General features: G+C 26.2%; 4 protein-coding genes across 16 annotated transcripts; 3 read left to right on the top strand and 1 right to left on the bottom strand.

The window, feature by feature from the left end:
• LOC124430491 (cholinesterase) lies at positions 1–5,516 on the top strand. Of its 6 annotated transcripts, none has more exons than XM_046977153.1 (13): positions 2–472; positions 691–980; positions 1,073–1,202; positions 1,280–1,433; positions 1,537–1,714; positions 1,799–2,205; positions 2,286–2,476; positions 2,573–2,759; positions 2,857–2,962; positions 3,083–3,278; positions 3,416–3,531; positions 3,838–3,866; positions 4,096–4,269. In XM_046977153.1, the coding sequence occupies exons 1-13, from the start codon at positions 188–190 to the stop codon at positions 4,128–4,130; spliced, it is 2,304 nt and encodes a 767-aa protein (XP_046833109.1). In that variant the 5' UTR covers positions 2–187; the 3' UTR covers positions 4,131–4,269. The 6 variants fall into 6 exon arrangements, with proteins under 6 accessions (XP_046833108.1, XP_046833109.1, XP_046833110.1 ...); XM_046977154.1 differs by having other exon boundaries at positions 3–472; positions 3,416–3,541; positions 4,096–4,198; XM_046977151.1 differs by lacking the exon at positions 3,838–3,866 and adding an exon at positions 4,605–5,516 and having other exon boundaries at positions 6–472; positions 4,096–4,475.
• Positions 5,517–6,553: 1,037 nt separating this feature from the next.
• LOC124430498 (armadillo repeat-containing protein 3-like) lies at positions 6,554–8,824 on the top strand. 2 transcript variants are annotated; one of them, XR_006943775.1, is made up of 5 exons: positions 6,554–6,799; positions 6,882–7,144; positions 7,249–7,573; positions 8,483–8,601; positions 8,795–8,824. XR_006943775.1 is itself a non-coding variant. In XM_046977173.1 (4 exons), the coding sequence occupies exons 1-4, from the start codon at positions 6,779–6,781 to the stop codon at positions 7,915–7,917; spliced, it is 816 nt and encodes a 271-aa protein (XP_046833129.1). In that variant the 5' UTR covers positions 6,554–6,778; the 3' UTR covers positions 7,918–8,472. The 2 variants fall into 2 exon arrangements, 1 of the variants encoding a protein (XP_046833129.1); XM_046977173.1 differs by lacking the exons at positions 8,483–8,601; positions 8,795–8,824 and adding an exon at positions 7,711–8,472.
• A 114-nt stretch (positions 8,825–8,938) lies between these two features.
• LOC124430495 (armadillo repeat-containing protein 3) lies at positions 8,939–12,603 on the top strand. 2 transcript variants are annotated; one of them, XM_046977165.1, is made up of 7 exons: positions 8,939–9,293; positions 9,461–9,625; positions 9,716–9,882; positions 9,982–10,153; positions 11,213–11,528; positions 11,847–11,987; positions 12,356–12,603. In XM_046977165.1, exons 1-7 carry the CDS (start codon positions 9,070–9,072, stop codon positions 12,470–12,472), a joined length of 1,302 nt encoding a protein of 433 aa, XP_046833121.1. In that variant the 5' UTR covers positions 8,939–9,069; the 3' UTR covers positions 12,473–12,603. The 2 variants fall into 2 exon arrangements, with proteins under 2 accessions (XP_046833121.1, XP_046833120.1); XM_046977164.1 differs by lacking the exon at positions 12,356–12,603 and having other exon boundaries at positions 11,847–12,340.
• LOC124430492 (uncharacterized protein DDB_G0271670) lies at positions 12,491–21,687 on the bottom strand. 6 transcript variants are annotated; one of them, XM_046977160.1, is made up of 6 exons: positions 21,274–21,687; positions 18,119–18,807; positions 14,837–15,552; positions 14,057–14,255; positions 13,409–13,765; positions 12,491–13,286 (listed from the first exon to the last, which is right to left on the bottom strand). In XM_046977160.1, the coding sequence occupies exons 2-6, from the start codon at positions 18,491–18,493 to the stop codon at positions 13,083–13,085; spliced, it is 1,851 nt and encodes a 616-aa protein (XP_046833116.1). In that variant the 5' UTR covers positions 18,494–18,807; positions 21,274–21,687; the 3' UTR covers positions 12,491–13,082. The 6 variants fall into 6 exon arrangements, with proteins under 6 accessions (XP_046833116.1, XP_046833117.1, XP_046833112.1 ...); XM_046977161.1 differs by having other exon boundaries at positions 21,264–21,687; XM_046977156.1 differs by having other exon boundaries at positions 21,025–21,687.
• Positions 21,688–25,654: the final 3,967 nt, after the last annotated feature.

Here is a 25,654-nt window from a genome sequence, read left to right on the forward strand (position 1 = left end):
TTACTTACTTCAGTTCATTGAGTGACGCGCGCGCGTCCACACGTAAACATTTACGTATGTGTTAGTAAATACGTAAAACGCATACATATATACACGTACGTACGTACGTTTGGACAACGACCACACCTATAAGATTCAAGAGATAGAAAGATAGACAGGACGCTTTCGTTTGTACGCGTGCAGAAAGATGGCCGCGTCGTTTAACCGTCATCATTCATCGGCTACATACAACATTATTATATTCATCGTTTACATTTGTTTCTATCTTAATACGTGTCCTATAATTCTCAGCGAAGAAAGAATTTCTCAAGGTAGCAGATATTATAATCGTGATGGCGTTTATGTGCCACCGAATCCAGCCGGCTATCAGACCTATGTCTACAAAGATAGGAGATATGGATATCAACCTAGCTACCTTGATCCTATTTACAGGGGTCCAACTAGGACTCCAGAGGATCGTTACCTTTATGGGGTGAGCTTTGTTACGTTTAAGAAAAAAATGTTTCCTTTCTCTCTTTTGTTTTTTCTTTTTTTTTTTTTTTTTTTAAATCACGTCTCCTTTCCTTTTGTTTTTTTTTTTCTTTTTTTTTTTTGGTGCATTTTCATTACCTCTTGTTAAGGTCTAACGTGGATGAAACAGTGTAATACATCTTCGATTAATATATAGGGTAAAATGATGGTTTTTTTAAGGACATGACACCTAGTGTACCGTTACCTGGAATACTCGGTGGATGGCGACAGGATCTTCAAGGAAAGGAGAGACGGGATTCTACAAATTTAAAAACCGATGTTTTTGTTACAACCAGATATGGACAAGTTCAAGGGTTTAAAGTTAATTTATATGACGATCCGAATGCACAGCACAGACCTTGGAATGTACAAGTTGAAAGGATTACAAAAAATGTTAATGTATTTCTGGGAATACCTTATGCTATGCCACCTACGAAGGATGGTCGTTTCAAGCCACCAAAGCCGCATAGGTTTGTATATATATATATATATATATATTTATTATATTATTTGTTTTATTTATTTCCAATATATTTTGATTATAATTTTTATTTCATTTTAGAGGATGGCAACTCTTACAGGCTGTTGATTGGGGTCCAGCGTGTCCACAACCCAGCTCATACACTGGAGCTACAAAAGGAATACGCGATGTAGATGAAGATTGTTTGTACTTAAATATCTTTTCGCCCAATGTAAGTTCTAAATTGATATTTAGATTTAATAGTTGTTAAAGAGTGTGATAAATAAGAATGAATGAACTTGATTACAGATTGATTCAGGATTAGCACAGCCATATTCAGTGATGCTTTATATACATGGAGGTGAATTTACTCATGGCGCAAGTAATTTATTTCCGGCACATATATTGGCAGCATTTTATGACGTAGTAGTTGTATCTATAAATTATAGATTGGGAGCGCTTGGTAAATTTTTTGAGTAAAAAAAGTATCTATAAAAATCTCTAATATTATTCGTCTGTTTATTCATTCGTATATCATTTTTTTTTTTTTTTTTTTATCACTGTAGGATTTTTAAGTACAGGGGATGAAAATAGTCCAGGAAATTATGGTATTTTAGATCAAGCAATGGCATTACGTTGGGTTTATGATAATATTGGTGATTTTAATGGTAATCCTGATGCGATAACATTGTTTGGACCTGGAGCTGGTGGAGCAAGCGCAGGTTTATTAATGGTAGCACCAAGGTAATTTATATAATTATTAACTTTTTTTTATTTTATACAATTTTTTCTTTTTTTTTTTTTTTTAATTGTTTTGTTTTATTATAGAACACGACAAATGGTTTCAAAAGTTATTGCACAATCGGGCTCGGCATTAGCCGATTGGGCAGTAATAATGGATAAATATAGAGCACAAAATACATCAAGAGTTTATGCAGAAATGCTTGGTTGTAGTATAGAGAGCAGTTGGAAATTAGTGCAATGCTTGAAAGATGGTCGTAATTTCTTTGAATTGGGAAACTCTGAATTTAAACCACACGTAGGAATGTTCCCATGGGCTCCCGTATTAGACGTTAATTTTACAGTACCACGTGATAATTTATACGAGGATTGGGCAGCTTCCGATTGGCGTTTCTTTGCAGAAACGCCTGAAGAAAGTATTAAAACTGGAAAATATAAACGAGATTTGGCATATATGGGAGGTGTTACCACTCAAGAGGCAGCATTTATTTTATGTAATATAAATTTTAATATCGATTATAATATATTGATTGTTACATAATTCAATATATTAATTATGCTCATTTAATTTCAGATAACAATGAAACATTGGCTAGGAATGATTATATAATAGATAAAGAATTATTCGATCAAAAAGTTTGGGAATTAGTTTTACGTTATAATTATACACTTAATCCACAAGGTGTTTACGAAGCTATAAAATACATGTACACATATTGGCCAGATCCAATGAATGTCACACATATTCGTGATCAATATATAAATGTATCTATCCAATAATAATTATTAGTTTTTTAATTTTGTTTTTTTTTTTTTTTTCTACATATGTTCATGTAATTAATAATTTTAATTATATTTCAGATGTTAACTGATTTTCATTATGTTGCACCATATGATAAAATAGCAAAATTATTAGTAGAAAAACATGTGCCTACTTATCTGTACGTTTTAAATACGACTACAGAAGCCTTTAGACTGCCACACTGGAGACGAGTACCTCATGATACCGAATTACTTTGGTTGACTGGTGCACCTTTTATGGATGTTGGTACGTTTATGGATATTGGTACACACACACATATATATATATACATAATCTTAGTTATTTTTATAATAGCATATTGAATCTAATCTTTCGAATGTAGAATTTTTCCCTGAAAAATGGAAATTAAGAAGAGATATGTGGACGGAAAATGATCGTAATATGAGTCGTTTCTTTATGAAGGCATATTCTAATTTTGCAAAATATGGGTATTTATAATTATTATTTATGATGCATGCAAAATATGTAATGCATATATATATATATATATATATATATATATATATATATATATATATCATTATTATCTTTATTATGTATCGTTTCAGACATCCTAGTCCTTCACAGATTTTGGGATTACATTTTGATGTTGCTAAATATGGTCAATTGCAATATTTAAATATTAACACAACATTCAACAGTTCAATTATGATAAATTATCGTCAAACCGAAAGTGCATTTTGGTCTATGTATTTACCAACGGTTATTGGTAGGCTAGTCCCAACATATCCACCTGTTACCGAGGTATTTATAATAATGATTTGATAATAATAAAAAAAAATGTATGATATTGTTTATGTATGATATTGTATGATGTTGTATTATGAATTATTATTATTATTTTTTCTTCTTTTTTTTTTTTCTTTTCTTTTCTATTGTAGTACTGGTGGGAGCCTAAACAGCCTTTACAAATTGCATTCTGGTCAATGTCAACTGCTTGTTTATTATTGATGGTAGTTTCTGTAGTTTGCTGTATGCTTTGGCGTAATGCCAAAAGGTAAGAAAAGGTAAACAGAACCAAATCCATGTGACTACATTTAACTGGATGAGATTCACTCCATAGTTTTGTAGTGTATAGGGACATTGGTTCTGGTATTTTCATTCTTTTTTATTTTTATTTATTTATTTATTTATTTATTTATTTTTTTTTTTTTTTTGATTTCATTACATTAACAGTTTATCATTAAATATAATAGAGTTTTGCACAATTTTATTAAATTATTGTATATATATATATATATAATTGGTGGTATATTTCACTATTAATTATATAATTCACATTTATTATGATATGTTTGCTTAGCAAAACATTAGCTGCCAGGATGTGCGCAGGTAATTCATAAAATATAGAATTGTGCATGATATCACAAATTTAATTTAATTTGTTTACACATTGATTTATAAGACATTAGTATTTCACGTTTGTAAATTATATCACGTTTATAAATAACATCATATATTTTGTAATAATAAGGTTAAATTTTTGTGATATATTTAAAGTGACATTTATTATATTTTTGATTTTTTTTTTCTTTTTTTTTTTTTTTTTTTTTTCTTACAGACAATCTGATCACTACTATAGCGGAGACATCTTGATGATACGAGAGGATGAACATTCGTCGGAAGGAATCGAAAATTTGAATCGTGCTTCTAAAGAAAATATATACGAGTATCGTGATTTACCACCAAGAACTAGAGTACCACGACAGAATGAAGCGAGATTACAAGAACGTTTAGCGCAGAATAGAAAGTTTAGTTCAACGCCATCGTTAAGAAGTAATTCAAATGTATCTTTAAAAGATATGAGATCAGAAGGTTTTGTTACGAGCTCTCCAAATGGTAAACCTAGGCTCAATAAAGCCGCCAGTCAATCTACACTGCCCAAGATTAAAAGTAAAACACAATTAGTACAAGGTGTACCACAAACAGCTGTTTAAGCAGGTTAGTTTATAAATACCAGTTTTAAACTTTTTTTTTATTTTTATATATATATATATATAAATTTGAATTAAAAATTCGGGACATTTTTGAAAAATAAAGATCTAAAGACTAATTAATAGAACATTTTAGAAATATTTTCTGAAAATATAATAACACATGATGTGCCATAAAAGAACCTTTAAGAAGCAGCTATTGAGAACTGATATAACGATAATGGCGGCTATGTATAATAATAGCTAAAAATACAACAATTTTTATAAAGGTTCTAACATCAATTTATGGTACTTAATAAAAATGATTAAAAATGTTATCGAATACAAGACATTCCTAGAGAATCAAAAGATTAATTTTAATCGCATTATTACCATTATATAATAAGGATAATATTTTATACAACCTTTTGCAGAAAAATATCATTATTTTTACTGCAATTTATCCGTCCATTATATCTTAGAAATATATAGAAAAAAAATATATGTATATTCTGGTACAATGTATATATCAAGAGATACTTCGAAATAATTACATGGATTTAATAATATAAGTTTAATTATCGTACTATTTTGTAAAAAAAAGAAAAAAAAAAAAAAAAAAAACAAAAAAGAAAAAGAAAAAGATTATTGAGTTTACTAAAAGATATTATTTGCTGTAGCACATAATTAAATTTATAATGAAAATATTTTCCAATTCATAGTTGGGATAATATACCTCGTTAGAAAAGCATGAAGATAGTATATATCAAATTTTTGATAAACCTTTTTTCTAGCATATCAATCAAAGTTCAATACAATTTTATTTGATAATGATAAGATTGGTGCCTTATGATATGAAGATTTTTTTTCTTTCTTTTTATTTTTTTTTTTTCTTTTTTACTTCTATTAATCAAATGAGATTTTTATTTGTAATATATATATATATAAATGATTTCTTTTATATATATATAGAATTTAAGAGTCAGATATATTTATATATTCTGCATTATTGCAAATACGATCAAATACGACGACTTTTATTCATCTTTTATTAGCTACATGTAATATTATTTCTGTGCTATGTTTTGATAATATATATATTTTATACTTATTTCCATAAAATGAAAATATATATATATATATATATATATATTTTCATTTTATGGAAATAAGTATAAAAAAGATACATATGATAATATATGTACAATACTTTTGTAAAGTATTTTTAAAGATATATTTGAAAAATGATTATATTATATTTAAAATAAGTTAATATTTTAATTATTTTAAGAATACGTAGTAAATTTACTACATGCACGTTTTGACTCAAAGTACCTATCACAAATGCATTATTTATATCATAGTTTAACTTATATGTTTAACAAAAGAATATATATACATTTATATATATATATATATTTTTTTTTTATATTCCTCATAAATATGTCAGCTTCGATGTACAAGTGCAATGCATTTCTACGCATGAAAAATAGATTCCTAGATGATAGTCGTCTATTCAGATAATTTTCATAATTATTATTTATATTTTTAACTGAACAAATAATTTCATTATTACTGTAAACAATATTTTACCATTAGCGATCTCATTACTATTGACATTATATTATTGTAATATTGATAAGTATATTTTGCGTTGGATGATTTCTCATGTTGCTTGCGAACAGAAGTATTAATAAGACATATATTTATATAAACATGTTTTCAATTTTTTTTTGTTTTTTTTTTTTCTTTATCTTTTTTTTTCTACATTCAGACTCGTGATTTATATACAAAGAGATAGAAAATATAAAACGTAATAAAAATGAGATACAAAGCAAATAATACATTGAAAGAGTGTTAAACAAATTGAATAATAAATTATATTTATAAGAATCAACGAGTTATTACTGAACCAAAATAAAAATGTAAAAACGCATTCAAATATGCCGCCATTCTTAACAACCAATAGCGCCGTGCTATAAAAGCCGCCATCTTTTCAAATATTTGAATGCGTACAATTTTTTCAAGACGAATTAATATCATAGCGCTTTTCATTTTTTAAGTCAGACGATGATCAGAAAGTTCTTTTTTTGTTTTATTTTATATATAATGTTAATGCTAAATTTTCAATATAGTGAAAATGGAAATTAAAAATCGATATTCTATTTAAGAGTTAAATTTTCCTTTCTTCTTTTTTTTTTTTTTCTTTTTTCATCTATTACAAATCTTATATTGCTATTGGTTAAGTGTATTGTCATTAATTTGTTATTAATCATTTTATATATATTATATGACGAAAATTTTATATGGAATTAAAATCAATCTGTTAAAATGAATTCTACGGATACAGAGGTGAGCTCAAGTCTACGATTATATTAAATAAAATATAATATTACATTTATGTTTATTATTTTTATTTGATTACTCTATATAGGATGCTTTATCAATTGGGAAAAAGAGAGAAGATCGTGGAATACAATTAAAGCATAGATTTGATCCATTGAATCTCGATGTAAAATATCCTGACACTGCAATATTACTTTTGCAATGTCAAGAAAATACAATACTTTTGAATGCTGCAGCTGCATTATCCAAATATGCTACTAAATCTGATGAAAATATACGTATACTTTTTGATCTTGATATCGTTAAAAATATAATACCATTGATCAATCATGAAGATTTATTTACACGAAGGTTAGGAACATTTTATGATCAAAAAAAAAAAAAAAAAAAAATAGATCAATATTTTGAAGTATTATATTTATAATATTTCATATGTTTATAATAAACAAATACAGATTTGCTGCAAAATTATTAGCTGAAATGATGGCTATACAATCGGTTAAAGATTTTTTATTGGAATCCGATTATTATATACCTTATTTCACAAAGGTATTAATCAATGAACGGGACTTATTTATGCAAGAATTTTCTTCGCTTATACTCGTTGAATTATCGAAAGAAATTTATGGTATCGTTCGATTGTTAGAACAATGTCCAAATATGAATTTTCTTTACGAAAGAATACAATCTACAGATCCAGACGTGAAGAAAAATAATATAGAAATAATATACAATCTGATACAGGATCCGATAGGTGTCCAAGAGATTATTAATGCTGAAGTTAGTATAACAAATATCATTAAACATCTATACATATATATAGTATATATTTACTAAATTATATTTATATATATTTACTATTGAAATATTTTTATATATTTTATAATATTATAATATAAAATAAATAATCATTATAGAATTTTAGTTTTCCTTTGATATATCGGCTTTTTCAAGAACCTTATCCAGAGATTCAAAATATAGCCTTGAACGTTATTGGTGAATTATTGGCAAGGAATAAGGATGAATATATACAAAATCTTTTTCGACAGACAAAGGGTTTAGATGCGTTGTTAAATTTTCTTGATGTAAGAAATCTTTGTAGGACAATTCTATATATCTGTTAGCAGTGTTATCTAATTCGTTCAGAATGACGATTGGCGTGACTTACATTCCAAAGTATTGAAAATAATCAGCTTGGCTTCGGATAATCATAAAACGATAGAATTATTGAATAGTATTGGTGGTATTCAAAGAATTTATAAATACATGGAAAATACACCAAATTCAAAATTATTTGCGGATGCTTTTGATGTTGTTATTCATTTTGCTGATATTCATATTGGAAGAAAGGTTCATGAAATTTATTCTTTTATTTCGTTATAATCATTGATTTATTGTCTGTTAAAAGATATTTCTTTTCATTTTCTTTTCTTTTTCAAAGGCATTATATTTGAATGGAATTGTTGATCATTTGATTAATACGTTACAAAAAACTGTACAACCTGATATGTACCTTACAATATGTTATGGCATTGGCAAAATGGTTTTGTATGGTCCTGCTAATGAAAAATTATCTACAGAAAATGTTATCAAAAATATTTTAGGTTTTAAACATTATTTTATCGTTCGTTCATAATAATAAAATATAAAGATTTTTCTTACAAAATTCATTTATTGTATTTTTCTCAGATGTATTAAAGAATGATAATTTGAAATGGATTACGAGGAACTCGGCGATGTTTGCGCTTAATGAATTATTCAATAGCAATGCGGATAATTGCGAGAATTTCTTGAAACTTTATGGCGAGGTAAATAAGAAAATATTTATCGATGTAAATTTAAATGAAAAGAAAGGAAATTTTTTTATTAGCGAATAAAATCGAAGAATTTTATTTAATCGTTCTTATTAAAGAATTATTGATGCTTGAAAGAATCCAATTAAGTATAATTATGTATTATGTATTGATGCAAATTTTTCTTTCTTTCTTTCTTTCATTTTAGGATTATTTAATATGGCTGATCAAACAATCATACGAAAATGTACCATTAGAAATTCGATTGATAGCTGTTCAAGCATTGATCGTTATAGCAAATCATTCGACGTTGAGAAATTTTGTGATTAAAGACGACACTATAGATGCTTTGTGTACATCATTCGAGGCACGTTTATCTTCGAGCATCGTAAATAATAAAATATTGGCGTATTTAATGAATCTATCGTTTCTTTTTTTATTTTTTTTTTTTTTTTTATAATTCATTAGGTAGATTGTCCAAGTATGGACGAATTTAAAGTAATTTCTTGCCAAGCTCTTTCAATGTTCTGCATTGATAAAATCGGAAGGGATGCATTTCTCAAAATTCACGGTCCGTCTAAATTATATTATCTACTATCAGATTTGCATTCTATTCCGGTAAGAAATGCTGCGGTTCAATTGATTCAATTATTATCCGCTGATCCAGTTTTGGCAAATGTATTCGTACAGACAAAGTATTTGTCATAGTAAGCTCATTATATTTATATTATATAATTATTAATTGATTATTAATTTTTATTGGATATATTAAAAGAAAATTAATAACATATATATGTATTTATTTATTTATTTATTTATATGCACATGTATATGATAAAATTATTTATTGTATAATTAATTATTAATCGTTTAGCATGTTGAATAATCGTGTATCGACAAGGATCATACCATCATGGGATACTTGCATAGAAGCTCTTTTTAATTCTCATTTACCAGCCAAATTTGCATTCACCGGTCGACTTTCATTGCACGATATAACCAAAGATGGTTTTTATGTTTTACGTCAAAATATTTGCCCGTATGTATTTTATCATTTAATTAATTAAATCAATTGAGAAATATAAGTCAGATGTAATTTTTTTTTTAATAAAACGTAAATTATTTTTAGATTTCCTGTACTAAATGATATATTTCGTTTTAAACTTTGTCCATTGGAACCTGTTTATGTAGTGAATACAGCACGATCATATTCTTCGATTACTACAAATAATAATAATAATAATAATAATAATAATAATAATAATAATAATAAAAATAATGATAAAAATATGGAAGGTATAATAGAAAAATATTTTCTATAATAAAAAGTCTCTTGAGAATATTTTCTTTTCTAATATTAATTTAATCGTTTATTTGTTTCTTTTCTTTTTTTAGAAGCTAAAAATTCGATTATAAACGAGAACGCTTCGAAAGGAATATTTCTATCAGACGAAATTTTAAATAGTTGGTTGCAGTTAATGTTTGGTCGATTGCAATTAGATCCTTATCTCTGTGAATATATTGATATTTTAAAATGCAAACTTGTAGCTATGGAATCGAAAGATTTGTGAGTATAACGAGGAATAATTATATAATAATTTTATTTCTTTAGATCAGTCATTTTTATTCTCTATTATCCTTTATCTCTATTATTTATTATTTATCCATTATTTCAGACCACACTGTATTATCTAACTTCTATATTTTCTTCTATCTCTCTTTCTCTCTCTCTCTCTCTCTCTGTCTATCTATTATATTTATTATATATGTTTATTAACTATTATATCTATTTCTATTATCTATTACCTAATTTATTTTATTTTATTTATTTATTTCTTTTTCTTCTCAAAAAATCATCTTCTCAAAAAATCATCTTCTCAAAACTAATCAAAATTAAAATCACAATTAAATGGAGAGAGAGAGAGAGAGAGAGAGAGAGAAAGAGAGAAAGATTTTTCTTGACTTTCAATCGCGTTTATTAAAATAAGAAAAAAAAAAAAATATGAAATTTATTTGAAGTTAAAAGAATTAAGGATAAAACAACAAAAACTTTGTAATTATTATCTATCATAATTATTTGCATTTAATAAATATCGTTATATTAATATATATTGAAACGTTTCTTACATAATCATTTGATAAGTTGAAGTAAAATAAAATATATTAATAGAAAACAATTGATGAATATTAGGAATGGATTTTAAATCATTAGCCGATCGATCAAGATCTATCTTATATAAAAAGATTATGAGATGTTAGATTAGTTCAAGGTTAGACAAAATAGAAGTATAATAGATATAATTAATAATTACGTTTATACTACATTAAGAACTAATCCATATTAATTGGGATGGTGTAATATACAGGATGTCTGAAAAATATGTATACATCGATTAAAATAAGATTTAATTTCTTTTAATCAGAATTAAACGTAAAAGAAATAAAAAAGATAAATTTTTAATTTTCTTATAAATTATTACAAATTAATGTTGTATGTAATAAAATTTGATTAAATCGATTGCACCAAAAAAAGAATAAAAATTTAACAAATTATTGCCTATAAAAATGTAAGATACACACACACACATATATATATATATTTTTTTTTTTTGTTTATATATTACAGAATAATCAATGAAGAACCAAATTTGGTAAACATTTGTACCATCGCATCGCGTGCAAAAATGTTAGCCGAGTTCGTTGCACGTCAAATGTCAGGACCTGACCCTAGTGGCACGTGCGTAGATCATCAATTAGAAGTCCACTTGAGAGAGATCAAAGAATCCATAGGAACGAGCGTGATTCCTCTCGGACAGCTGCGTGTCGGTTCTTATCTAGAAAGAGCAGTACTTTTTAAAGTATTAGCTGATAAAATATGTCTTCCAACTGCTTTGGTACGAGGAGAATACGGTACCGCTTGGGTCGAGATAGCTATACCACAAGTATATTTATTAGCATATATATATATATATATATATATATATATATATATATATATATATATTTATATATAATATGTATTTTTTAATATTCATATATTTTCATTTCATTTCATTTTATTTTATTTTTTTTTTTCTCTTTAAAACTTTAGTAGTATCCAATATATTTATATACAATTCATATTTCATAATGTTCATTCATTCATTCATTCATTTATTTATTTATTTTTATTTCTAGATTGAAATATATCTATGTATAATTCGTATTTGTTAATATTCATCCTTTTATTTATTTATTTATTTATTTTTTCTTTTTTCTAGATCGAGGTACCACCCGAAGACACTTGTTTTATGGAATATTTAATGAAAGAAGGACCATGTACCGATTGGATCGTAAGAGATATCTCATTATTGGAAGAAAATCAATTATCGTCGAAGAAAATATTTTCACAGGTTCAAAGTGTAAGTAATATCGTAGTACCTTGGAAATTACAACAATCAATTTTTCCGTCGAAGTTATTGAAACCTAACGTTATAGTAGATCTGATAGAAAAACCTGGTCGATTTATATCAATCGATAGTGAATTGGGTAAAGCATATAGAAGTAAAAAAATCGTTTGCGATTTGATATGTTCGTCTGAATTATGAGATTTATTTATGAAAAAAAGAAAAAGAAAAAAAAAGAAACAAAAAAAATCTTTTCAACTTATTAAGAAGAATTTTTTAGTTTTTCATCCTACGTGTTACAATTAAAGCATTCCTTTTTGTCCTGTTTTTTTTTTCTTTTTATTATTTAATTTAAAAATATTATTTTCGTAATTTGTTAACAGAGTTCGCCATTGAAAGTTGTTATAAAAAAAAAGGATTCTTGTTTTTTTAATTCAAAGAAACTTGATTTGAGTGTGTGTGTGTGTGTGTGTGTGTGGGAGAGGGGAGTGGGGGAGTGACAAGTATTCTAAAGCATAGTACTTATGTATTATTTATTTTAATAACAAAATATAAAATATTATTTACACTCGTATTATTGCGTTTGATGTAATTATCATGAAACTATTAATAAAAGCTCATTAATATATAATAACGAAGTTGTAACAAAGATATTATTGATGAACATTACATACCATTTTATTATAATTATATTGTAAAATAAACATCAAACGCGTTATATCGAAATACTGTCGGAAAAAAAAATATATATATAATGAAATTACATGTATACGTGGTATGTATATAAAAGTTATGCGTTAGAAATGGATGAAAGAAATGTTGACGTAGCATGAAATCATGAGCAATTATAGAAAGAAAAAAAAAAAAAAAAGAAAAAATAAAAAATAAAAAAAAAAGAAAAAAATTAAAAATTAAAAAAAAAAATTAAAAAAAGAAAAGAAAAAAAATCTATCAAACAAATTACGTCTATGTATGTACATTAACATTCTTTTTTATGAAAAACAAAAAAAAAAAAAAAAAGAAAAAACAAGAACACGGGGATACGTCCCGTTGGTTTTACATTGATCTAAATATAATTTTAAAAACGACGATAAAACGTTCATATCATCATTATGGTGGTAATTGTGTTGATGGATGCCTTTGCTGTCTGGACTCGCCTAATTTAACTAAACCAAAGAAACTCTTGTCGTGTTGAAAAAGAGTATATCTATCTATACCAATGTCTTTAAGAATCAAAATGTCTCCAGCTTGAAGAATGGTCACCTGTGCCGAGAAACAAGATCGACTTTTGTGACCAACGCTTGGACTGAAGATCTAAAAGAATAGAAAGAAAAGAGAAAAAAAAAAAAAAAAAAACGAGAAAAAACGAAAATTAATTTTTATATTCGATTGTTTTGATTTAATTTAATTTTAAATTTCAATTGCACAGCAATTACCGTGCATTGAAACAATGGCCTGTTGTTTATCAATAAATGAAAACCATTTTCATCGTGTTCATCCAAATAATGAATTTGTGCATAAACCAAATATAATCCGGGCTCGTGGACAGTGAGTTTACCGTCATTGGCTAAAGCAAAATATTTATTCATCCCTAAATCTGATACCCAGTCGCTTGGTCTCCAAGCTTTGAAGATACCATTTCCGTGACGAGCTCGGCCATTACCGGTATGTTCATCATCTTCAGAGAATAATATGCTATCGGCGCCATAATGTATTGCACAAACCTGACGAGGTGCTCTCAAATGACGTCTATTAACTGCTCGACGTAATCCTTTAGAAACGTTTGAGATCTCCTAGAAAATTTATTATATTATTTATTTACTTTTTTTTTTTTTTATTTCTTCATTTCTTTATTTTATTATTTAATGATGAAAAGAAAAAAAAAAAAAAAAAGAAAGAAAGAAAGAAAGAAAAAAAAACGAGAGAAATGAAATTTCCTAATCAATTATTCAATTGATCTTTTAATTAAAAATAAATCCGTTCGAACGTTTCTTCTTTCTTCTTGGTTTTTTTCTTCTTCTTATTTATTTATCTTATTCAATCTAAGATATCGTTTGTACTTTTTTTTTTTTTTTGCGATTTACCATATTGTCGTGAGCTTGTTTCCAATTGGCTCGATCTGTATAATCCTTTTCTCCTTCATCAGGCTGCAGAATTGATCGAGCAATTTCGTCGCTTAAATTATCATCATTGTAGCGACTCGAAGGAAATGCCCGAGACGTTTCCGGATGCGTGTGGGAGTTAAACTTCTTTGGAGGATGTCTTTCCGAGGAAATGATTGATCTAAAGGTATAAATTTAATAAACGCAAAATGTTTGTATTATTATTTTTTAAGAATTTAGAAAGAAATAGAAAATACATCTCGAGTTATACTTCATTCATATATTTCTTTAAATTATGTTGAACTATTTCATGTATCAATGTACAATTATTATCAATAATAATAATAATAATAATAATAATAATAATAATAATAATAATAATAATAATAATAATAATAATAATAATAATAATCAAGGAAGAATGATAGATCATTAGGTGTGAAAGGAGCAAATAATTTATATAATTATTTTTAAAAATGTATAAAAAGAACTATTTTATAAATATTTATAAATTAATATTTTCACGATGAACTATTTTTCAAATATCGAAAAAAAAAAGAAAATTCATCAAAATATTTAATAAAAATCTGGCTCAGGTTGATACATAGTTACGTGTTAATAATAATAATAAATATAAATAATAATAACAATGACTATTATTTCCTTAAAATCAATGAAATAGATTGATGAGAAAGAAAGAAAGAAAGAAAAAAAAAAAGAAAAACAAAAACAAAAAACATACTAAATAAAATCTTTACTCACTCGGACAAAGAACGATCATTAATCGCTATTTTTCCAGTATCATCGTTGTTATGAAAACGATGCCTCGACGATCCGATTTTCCTTTGAGTTTGAGTTCTTTGACGTGAAGTTCTATTCGTAACGGCACCATCGTCCGAATGATTTTCCTCCCTTATCGATCTTTTCCTTTTGATCGGATCGAGATCAACGGCGTCAAGATTTTTTTCCTTATTACGAAGATCATCGTCGAATCTTTCTTTTATATTGTCCTCGTTGTTCGCAAGTAAATCAACGTTCTCGAAACGTTCACGTTCAAGATTACGATGACTTTCGCGGACATTTTTTTCAAATTTTTCACCTTGCTTAGCTTCGGCTTTCCTTAATGCGGCAAATAATTCAACCAATGCCTTATCCGAAACGGGATCCTGAGTGGACGTCGATTCGAAATCGGTAGACATCGATTTTGACGTTGACGTTGACGTCGTTGTTTTTGTTTTTGTTATTGTTGACTTAGTAGTCGATCCTTTAGAGATGTCAGAGTTCTTTGAAATAATGGATAAGGTGCGATAATCACTGGAATAATCGTGCGACGACGACGACGACGATGACGAAGACGACGACAATGACGACGATGATGACGAGGATGAAGACTCGTCATCGTAATTCGAATCGTATTCTGCGTTATCGATATCCACCTCTCCTGGATCTTCCTCGTCAGCAGATTCTCCGGCATAAAGCTGTAACAACGATCAATATTTAATTATTTATATCTGTTGTTTACATTTCTCTTTTTTTTTCTTTCTCTCTTCTTCTTTTTTTTTTTTTTGCTGATTTACATTATATTATCATTCTTTATTATCATATTTTATTTCTATTATTACACATTACGTAATATAAGAAACCATCGTATCATTTTATAATTGATATTATTTATACTTCTTTAAATTTAATTATTTATACTTGTTTAGATTTTTTTTCTTGTTTTTTTCTTTTTTTTTTTTTTTTTTTTTTTTATTTACTTTATATCATTGCTTTTTATTTATCATATTTTATTTCTTATATTTTTATATTATATTATTTCATATATCACTTTTCTTTTTTATTATTACATATTATTGCACATATTTTATCATTTTATTACTATCTATTATTTATACTTTTGATACACTATGTATATGCATGTATGTAGATACATGCACTCTTTGATATTAATCTTTTATATTATTATTTTAATAGATTATTATGTTATTTACATTGTTGTTGTTGGTTTTTTTTTCTTTTGTTAATAAATTAATTTAAATAAAAATTACTTTTGAAATTTACGACGTATCTCAAAGTTATATCCCGATAAATCTCATTTTGATAAATATCGACGATATTTTCTATACGTATATAAATATTAATTCTATGATAAATCATACGCTACGTATTAGTTCTCAGTATGAATTATTCAATTGCGATAATATTATCAATCAACTAGTTTTACATTACTCGAACAAGTATGTATATTTATAGATACATATATACCGTTTATATATATCATATATAAATATCTAATAATTGTATTGTCGTATATTATTTAAAGAATCTCTAATGATTAATTAATTTTTTTTTTTTTTTTTTTTTTTTTTGAAAAAAAATTTAACATCTTTAAAACCATTCCAATCTAATTTTCGGTAGGAACGAAATAAGTTTATATATATAAAAACGAAAAAGAAAAAGAAAAAGAAAAAGAAATATTTAATTATTATTAAATAAATATGAATAAAATGACAAATGATATATATTTCAAATTATTCGACTTATTCGTAATAAATATGAATGAAGTAACGAAATCTAATAATAATTAATGCGTATAAGTATGGACAATTCTAAACATTAAAATCACGTTCATCAAATTTAATTACGCGGAAATCCGAGTTCATTGATCGTTGAACTCTACTTGCAAATATAACACCAACGCAAACTTTATCGTCTAACGCGTTAGAATTAAACGATAACCTTTATTTCTCTTTTATTCCTCTTTTTCCTTTTTTCCTTTTTTCTTTTTTTTTTAATATTTTTTCTTTTCTCTCATATTTATTTTTATTAATTTGTTTGAACGAAGAACGAAGAGAGATAAATAATTCATCGAATGTCCAAATTGAATCGATTTAAAAAAAAAAAAAAAAATTCCTTATTCTTTTTCACAATCTTTCAAAATGGAATTATAATTATCACTTTCTATTTACAAAAATGTGTCTAATCTTTTATCTTTATCTCATACCAAGCGAAGGATCCAAAGATAAGAAATAGAAATTACTTGAAACTATACGACGTTTATACTTATCTAATGTTATAACTCTAAACCACAAATTTTCATTATTCCAAGGGGAATTATGTGAGTTATTATAATTTACTATATAATAATAATAAATTCCTTTTTCTAATCTTTCTTTTTTTCTAATATTTTGTTCGAACTTTTTCATTAAACTTTTAAGTTCATACGAATTAGCAATAAAATGAGCATGTACGTATACGTCCGTGAAATTTATTTTCTCAAAAATTATAAACGTAATTTACGTAATGACACGAAATGACATTTCAATGAGAATACTTTATCACGTTAGATTTTAATCTAAGTAAAGCAAATGGTAAATACTTGGACGAAAGAGGAAATCATTATTATTATTATTATTATTATTATTGTTTTCTTATGGAGATAAGATTCAATATAATATACAAGGAAATTTGTAGAAGTTTTCATTGAAATTCTCGACGAGTTTGCCGTTCTTAGAAAAAACCAGTTTGTTTACGTACACATACACACACATAATATGTATATATATATATATATTGTAGTATCTAATATCAGTAATCTTCGTTACAAATAAAAATCTATTATTATCAATGCCTTTCATAATAGAATCATTGATTTCTGTCTGAGTGAAAGACAGATAGAGAGAAAGACAGAGAGAGAGAAAGAGAGAGAGAGAGAGAAAATAAAGAACAAATATAAAAATAGAGAATAATATCATATTATCTAACAAAACTGTTTACAATACGATTACTTATCAAATAATCAAGTTAAACAGACTTATAAACGTAAATAATTAATTCTTTTATATTTGTATATATGTATGTGTGTATGTGAGAAAGAGAAAAGGCAAGAAATATATATATATATATATATTACTTAACAAGATTGTTTAAAATTCATTTTTTTCTTTAATAGTCGAGATATAAAATCCTATAAACATAAATAATATATATATATATAGATATAAATGTAATTAATAAAATAATGAATTTTTTGAATCTTACCTGTTCCTCGAATGCTTTTAATTCGTCCAAAAGATCTTGTTGTAAAAATCTATGCTTTAAACTTTTAACATCTCTTTTCAATTCTTCGATCTCACGAGAATTGACCAACGAACAACGTAATTTCCATGTTTCCAAAGCAAGACATAAAAGTGCTATTAACAATGCGACTGTACTTAATACAGTGTATTTGTTTGGTCTGAAACGTTGTTTGTTAAAGCCCCGTTCCAATTCAGCCTGTGATATACTTAAGTTTTCACGTGAAAAATTTAAAAAGGAACGCGTTTCTTCCTTTACATTCGAACGATTCAAAAGTTTTTGTTTCAATTTCATAGCGTTCCCACCCCCGCCATCCTCATCGGACAAGACAGTAGTCATTTTCGTATATATATATTTTTTTCTGTCAACTAACCAAACTAGATCACTAGATTATCTTATTTATCTCTTCACTAGGGATTATAATAATATCACTAGATCGAATTAATTATAAATCATTTGTTTCTTGTCATTGCATTTTTACGATAGTCGTGGTAATTGTCATTAATCTCTTCTTCGTTTTTTTATTTTTTCTTTTGTTTCGTTAAGTCTCACCAATCCACGTAATCATAATAATAAAAATTTTTGTTCGGTCTTATCTTGCGTGCTTCGAAGATGAAAAAATCTGATATATTAGATCAGTATACCTGGATCATCTAAATAAGAAGCAAAAGAAAATCTATCAGAGAGATAAGAGATATTGAATCAGAGATTTTTTATATATGCATGCATTTATGTATGTATATATGTATACATATATATATATATATATATATATGTATGTATTTATGTTTATGTATGTATGTACGTATGCATTTAAGGTCGACGGATGCATTCGTACGATCTACCTGCACTTTTAAGGACGAAACGTTAATCACGCGAGGAAGAGAGAACAATGCTTTTGTTCGACGCATTTCGCAGATAGTTATTACGATCTTACTCGTCGTAATATAATAATAATGGGGAAAATAAAAGCTGATAAATATACGCTCTGTCATTATTGCTTCACATTTTTTTTCTTTTCCTTTTTACTTGTGTTTACTCTTCGAGAGATTTATTTTTGGAAGGAATGGGCGAAGGTCAGAAGACTCTGCCTTTTGACGATTAGAAAAATATAATGAATATAATAGATATTGTGATAGCGGAGTATTTGTTTTCTATCTTTCTTTTTTTTTCTTTCTTTTTTTTTTTTTTCTTTTTTTACTGCAAATCCTAACAAATTTTTTTATGCCGATGCTATCTATTTGCAATTAGATCGGACAATATATAATTCCGTAATTCTTATTATTTTAGAGATCTATAAAACGAACAAAAAAAGCGATATATTTTTTGAGTATCTTGTAACTGACGAATTTAAATGGTTTTTTTTTCTTTTTTTTGAAATTAATAGAACCTAATAATAATTGCAATTCGATTGGATAATGAATAATGTCGAAATTGTTAATATTTTATAATTAAATAGAAAGCATGGTATTGAGTATTTTTTTTTCTTTTTTTTTTTGTTTTTTTTTTAGTAAACATTGAAACAAATTTAGTATCGATTCAACCTAAACATTATTGAATTGGCTGATAAATAATTTAAAAATTTGTAATATTCCATATCTAAATAAACAATAATATATCCTCAATATTTCCCTCCCCCACCCCCTCAACATATCACCATAGATCTCAATGATATTAGTATTAGAATATTGATCAATAAAGGAGTATTAAAAACTCAGGGACATATTCATGATTAATAATTAATGTTGATCAAGATTTGGACGTTCGTCCTTCGAAATAAATCTAATAAATTAATTGCGATTAAAGAGAGGGAAGAGACAAAAAGAGGAAAAGGAAAAAATAATATCCAAGAGAATGAACAAATTTCTTAGAGAATGAGAATCCGAGCGAAGATCAAAAAAATAGAAAAAAGAAGGGGAAAAAAAGAGCAAAAGAAAAGACAAAAAGAAAAAGATAAGCAAAATTTGATAAAAATAATCGAAAATCCTATCCGAAGATTTACGATGCACCGAAACGTTAAATGTCTGGTAGACCGATCCTGTCCCCCTTTAAAACCTGTTAGGTAGGTTTTTTCTTCTCCCGGTTCCTGGAGAGAGGACCGACGGCAAAGAAAAGTAAAAAGACGAACCAGCCTTATAGATATATACACCTGAGAGGTCGAGGCAACCATAGTCCTTCCTCCCTTCGTCCTCTTCTTTCTCTCTCTCTCTCTCTCTCTCTTTCTCTTTTTGTCTCTCGACCCTTCGTTCTCTTCTTTCTTACTTAGAACCCACTAACCCAGGACCGATTTTTATCTCACAAATTCGACCGACCTGCCCGACCTGCTGTTGCAATCGTTCAATAAAAGAAAAAAAAAAAAAAAAAGAAAAAAAAAAGAAAAAAAAAAGAAAAAAAGAGAGAAAAGACAAAAAAAAAGTACAAATAAATTGGCCGCAAAGAAGAAGAAAAAAAAGGACCGATAACACTATAGGAAAAAAAAAAAAAAAAAAAACAAAATTAATATTATAAAGTAACAAATGATTTTATTCGATATTTTGTCTTCAATTAATTCAAGAGTAATAGAGAAATGTTTATAAAAAAAAAAAAAAAAGAAGAACGATCAGTAAATATCAATAAAGAAAATCAACAGAAAAAATAATTAAATTTACAATATTCTTATTCGATTACGTCTCTCAATTATTCCCCCCGCTCCCAAAAAAAAAAAAAACAAAAAAGAAAATAACAGGAGAAAATTCTTCCTTCCCAGTTCGACGATAAAATTTTCAAAACAAGAGGACGATGAAACAACAATAACAATAATAACAATAATAATAATAATAATAATAATAATAACAACAACAACAACAACAACAAATTAGGTGATTAAAAACCTTTTGTCAAATTCACGCATCCACCAAGTACAATTGCGAACGTACATTACCGGAGGGGAAAAAGAAAAAACGAAAAAGAAGAGGAAGAAGAAGAAGAAGAAGAAAAGGAAAAGAGAAAAGCGAGGATAGATTATGAAAATGTTGGTCGAGGATGAAAATATTTAGAAGCAAAGGAGAAAAAAAAAAGAAAAAAAAAAAAAAAAAGAGAGCAGAAGAAAAGAAATAAAACGATTAGACACGTTCCCCGACGTTTTAAGATGATTGTGGAAGAACGGTGCACTAAACAACGAAAACGATAAACTGCGTCACGACCGACGTCTTCGAGCAACTCGAAGGAACTGACTTAACGATTGACTACGAGCATACACGAGAGAGGAGCCCGTTTATCACCGGCTTGGCGTCTTTCAACTCTTCTTCGACATTATTGCTGATGACTTTCAGGACACCATTATTATCTATATCGCTTAAATATCTCCCATCTTTTCCTCTTTATTTTCTTTTTATTTTTGTTTTTTTTTGTCTCTCTCTCTCTCTCTCTCTTTTCTTTTCATCTCGAGCGTTAGAATCGAAAAACATTTACATTAGATCGCGGTCAATACATTGCGAATGTATTTTCTGTTTGTTTGGTCAGTATTTCTTTTTTTTCTTTTTTTCTTTTCTTTTTTTTTTTTTTTTTTTTATCGATTAACATTTTTGTAAAATAAATAACAGTCGGTATAAGTCATTACGTTTAAAATTTTATTTTTATACGCCTTCGTTACGTGTGCGCGTTTATTCAAATTTATTATATATACTGATTTTATCTTTCTTAAGATATTGAAAAAAATTTCAAAACATCGTAAAGTTTGCACATTGATCGATGTATAATACCGTACGTTTTTATATTACGTATTGATGTTTTATCATAAATACTGATCATTTATTTAATATACCGATTGAAAAATACTGATTCGATTAATAATAACCACGTAAATGACGTTAAGATATTTTACTTGATTTTCTTTTCTTTTTATTTTTTTTATCGGTCAATCCAATAATAAAGTATATTAATTTTTATCAATTAAAAAATTATTCTTTTATTTTACACCACCAAAGTATATTAAATATGTTATTTTTTTTTGTTTCTTACTATTATTTAAATAATAAAATATTAAAAATTCTGACACATTGCTTAACGGCACAACACAAGAAATTTATCATTGAACATTATTCGCTTATGTATTTCTATATAATAATAACAGAAAATTGTTGATCATTTTTTTTTAATACTAATAATAATAATGATAATAATAATAAAATTTTTAATTTCTAAAATACAATATCGCACTGTTCAAAATAATTATCTAAAGAAAAAAGAAAAAAAGAAAAAAATTAATAAAAAAAAAAAAAAAAAGTGTATTAAGTGTAATCAAAATAGTATTATGGTACATTTTTATTTATAAAATTATACGTATAATTTTTCTTTTTTTTTTTTTTTTCTTTTTATTTAAAAACAGAAAAAGAGAAAAAAAAGAAACAGAACAAAAAAGTCTTTATATTAGCAAAACCGAATCAATTTCGATGATCGAAAACGAAACGTTAAATTTTTTCATTAACGCACACTTTCTCTTATTTCGTAAACGTAAACAAATTATATAATAATGTATAAAAAGTACGGAACTATATATATATATATATAAAAAAAAAAAAAAAAAAAATCGCTCTTCATTTTGATTGTCTCCTTGTATTAAAATACTAATTATAAGAACTATCACAGAAAAGAATCAAATTACAATACCACGATAACCCGGCGAACAGAGTTATAGCAATCTATCCACACCTGCAATAACGAGAAGTCGATCGTGATGTAATCCTCGTTGTTACGTCTTCGGTTACAGTTATATCATGAAAGCTCTTCTCGGATTTCGCATAATCTGAATAAAGGGAATAAAAAAAAAAGATAAAAAAAAAAAAATAAAAAATAATACAAAAATAAAATAAAATAAAATAAAATAAAATAAATAAATAAATAAAAATAGAAAGGAAACAAAAAAAGAAAAGAAGAAAAATATCGAAAGAACTTAACACCATGATCATGGTCACATCAAGATCCATCGATCATGATGATATATATATATATATATATCCATTAATCCGATTAATTTTTCGAATATTTTCATTCCTTATGAATGTTTTTTTGTAATAATCATTCGTAACAGATGTCAAGCCTTATCTAATATGATAATGAGAATGTAATTTGTTCGAAAAAGAAAAAAAAAAAAAGAAAAGAAATAACAATCGGATTGATTACGTTTTCGTTAATGCCAAATAGAAGTTGTATTTCTCAATAGGTGCTGACCAGCGATGACATCATTCGGTCGATGATAAAATTCCATGATGAAGGACCTTTCCTGGAACATGTACGGCCAGCTGTGTTACACTACCATATAGCAAATGATACGAGAGATTACGAGCAAAGAGTTAAATTATTTTCTTGTGATGTCACGTGTGAAATTCAACTATAATTAATATTTATATACACATATACACACACACACATATATATATATATATATATTAATTATTTACAATAATTATAATATATTGTATATATATATATATATATGTATATAATAAATAATAAATATAATATAATATGATATTAGAATAAATATAACAAGAGATTTTAGTTTACGTTGTATAATAATATCTTATGTTTAGACAATTGTAACGCATCGATTAATTATCGTCTTGACATTGTAGCACGAGGACAAGTCTCTTACGTATGAATTGTAAACTCAATTAATAAAGTCTTAAATTACTCACTGCCTTTCATCAAAGAATTCTTTGTAAATATCAAATTCGGCGAAAGAATGTTTTATTATTGTTCATGATATTCCATTAAAATTATATCATAGAAAATAATTCATTCGATTACTTTTATCACGTCATATTGAAAATTTTATGCCCTTTAAAATAATATTCAAAAGTTTTTACACGTAACTTCGATATATCTATGTATTGATAATATATATGTATATAAGTATTTATATATATATATATATATATATATATATATATATATATTATATATGTACATTCTAATGTAAGATTTTTTATGGCACGTTCGCGATAAAAAGACAGATTATATATGACGTATGTTCTTAAGAAAAAAAGGAATAGAATAAATTGTAAAAAAGAAAAAAAAAAGAAAAAAAAAAGAAAAAAAAAAGAAAGAAAAATATATATAACACTATCTATAAGCTATTACGTAAAAGTACAATTTTGTTTACTTTTTTATTTTTTTTTTATTTAAGAAATTCAATAAAAAGAAAAGAAAATTTCTTCACGCACACATACACACACACAAACACACATACATTAAATTACGCATTAAACTAAATTAAATATATTTATGTTATAATTTTACAATTATTGTTGTAATTACTTAATAAATAATAAACATAAAAAAAATATAATCGATAAATTGTTACAATGAAAAACAATTTATGAATATAATATATTTAATTAGCAGATTTAGGTTTTTTTTTTTTTTTTTTTTTTTTTTTTTTATTTTACTGATTATTTATTAAATACTGAAAAAAAAATATTGTTATAATTTTCTTTATTTTAATTAAATAAAAAACTTAATTGCTGCAAACACGTATGTATGCATCGTTTGACATATTGAATTATATTAAATTTTATTATAATTGCAATATCACGACAAATAATGTAATTTAAAAATTATAAATGAACATCCATTGATCGGGCATTTGCAATTTACTGTAATATATATATATATATATATATATATATATATATATATATATATATATATATATATATATATATATATATATATATATACACACACACACATTCGAAATCGATTCGACGTAGGAAACAAAACGTGACTTTTCTTTTTAAAAGAAAGAATTAATGATGCGTTACCAACAAAAATTTGTCGGTGATGACGTTCTCGATCACACGTCGTATATCTTTCACGTGTTGAACTACATAATTAAGTTTCTCACGCGCTAACCAACTATGTGTAGGAAGAAGAACAGGGTAAGAAGACATTCTTTATCTAGAACAATTTACGTTTGACGAGACGGAACGTTAAGTTGAACACTACTAGTTATTTAATTCAGCCTTTCTCCATGCTTAGTGCCGAGCACTTAAAGAATCTCACGAATAATTTTCTACGCGCATTCAATTGTTAAATTTTCATTAATAAATCCATCATCCATCGTGAATTCGAAGAATGTTCATTAATTTTTGTTTCCTTTCTTTTGCATTCTTTCCCCTCCCCTCACCCACCCCCCACCAAGTCGAAAGATATTTAATATAAAAACAAATAAATATATATATTGTATGTTTGATCAATATTATATTAAAAAAAATATATATATTATTTTAATATATAAATTTATTTCATTCATTTTTTTTTTTTTTTTTTTATTTATTTTAATTTATATCGAACACCCTTCTATATACATTTTATATAGAGAACGAATGACTATGAATTATCGTTTTTCTTTTTCATAATGATTTAAAAATAAGTTACAAATTCATGAATGGCACAAACATATTTATTTCATTAAAAAATAATTTTTATATGTATAATAAAAAATTCGTATATATATAT

Source organism: Vespa crabro, chromosome 18 (genome assembly GCF_910589235.1).
Source record: "Vespa crabro chromosome 18, iyVesCrab1.2, whole genome shotgun sequence".
NCBI lineage: Eukaryota > Metazoa > Arthropoda > Insecta > Hymenoptera > Vespidae > Vespa > Vespa crabro.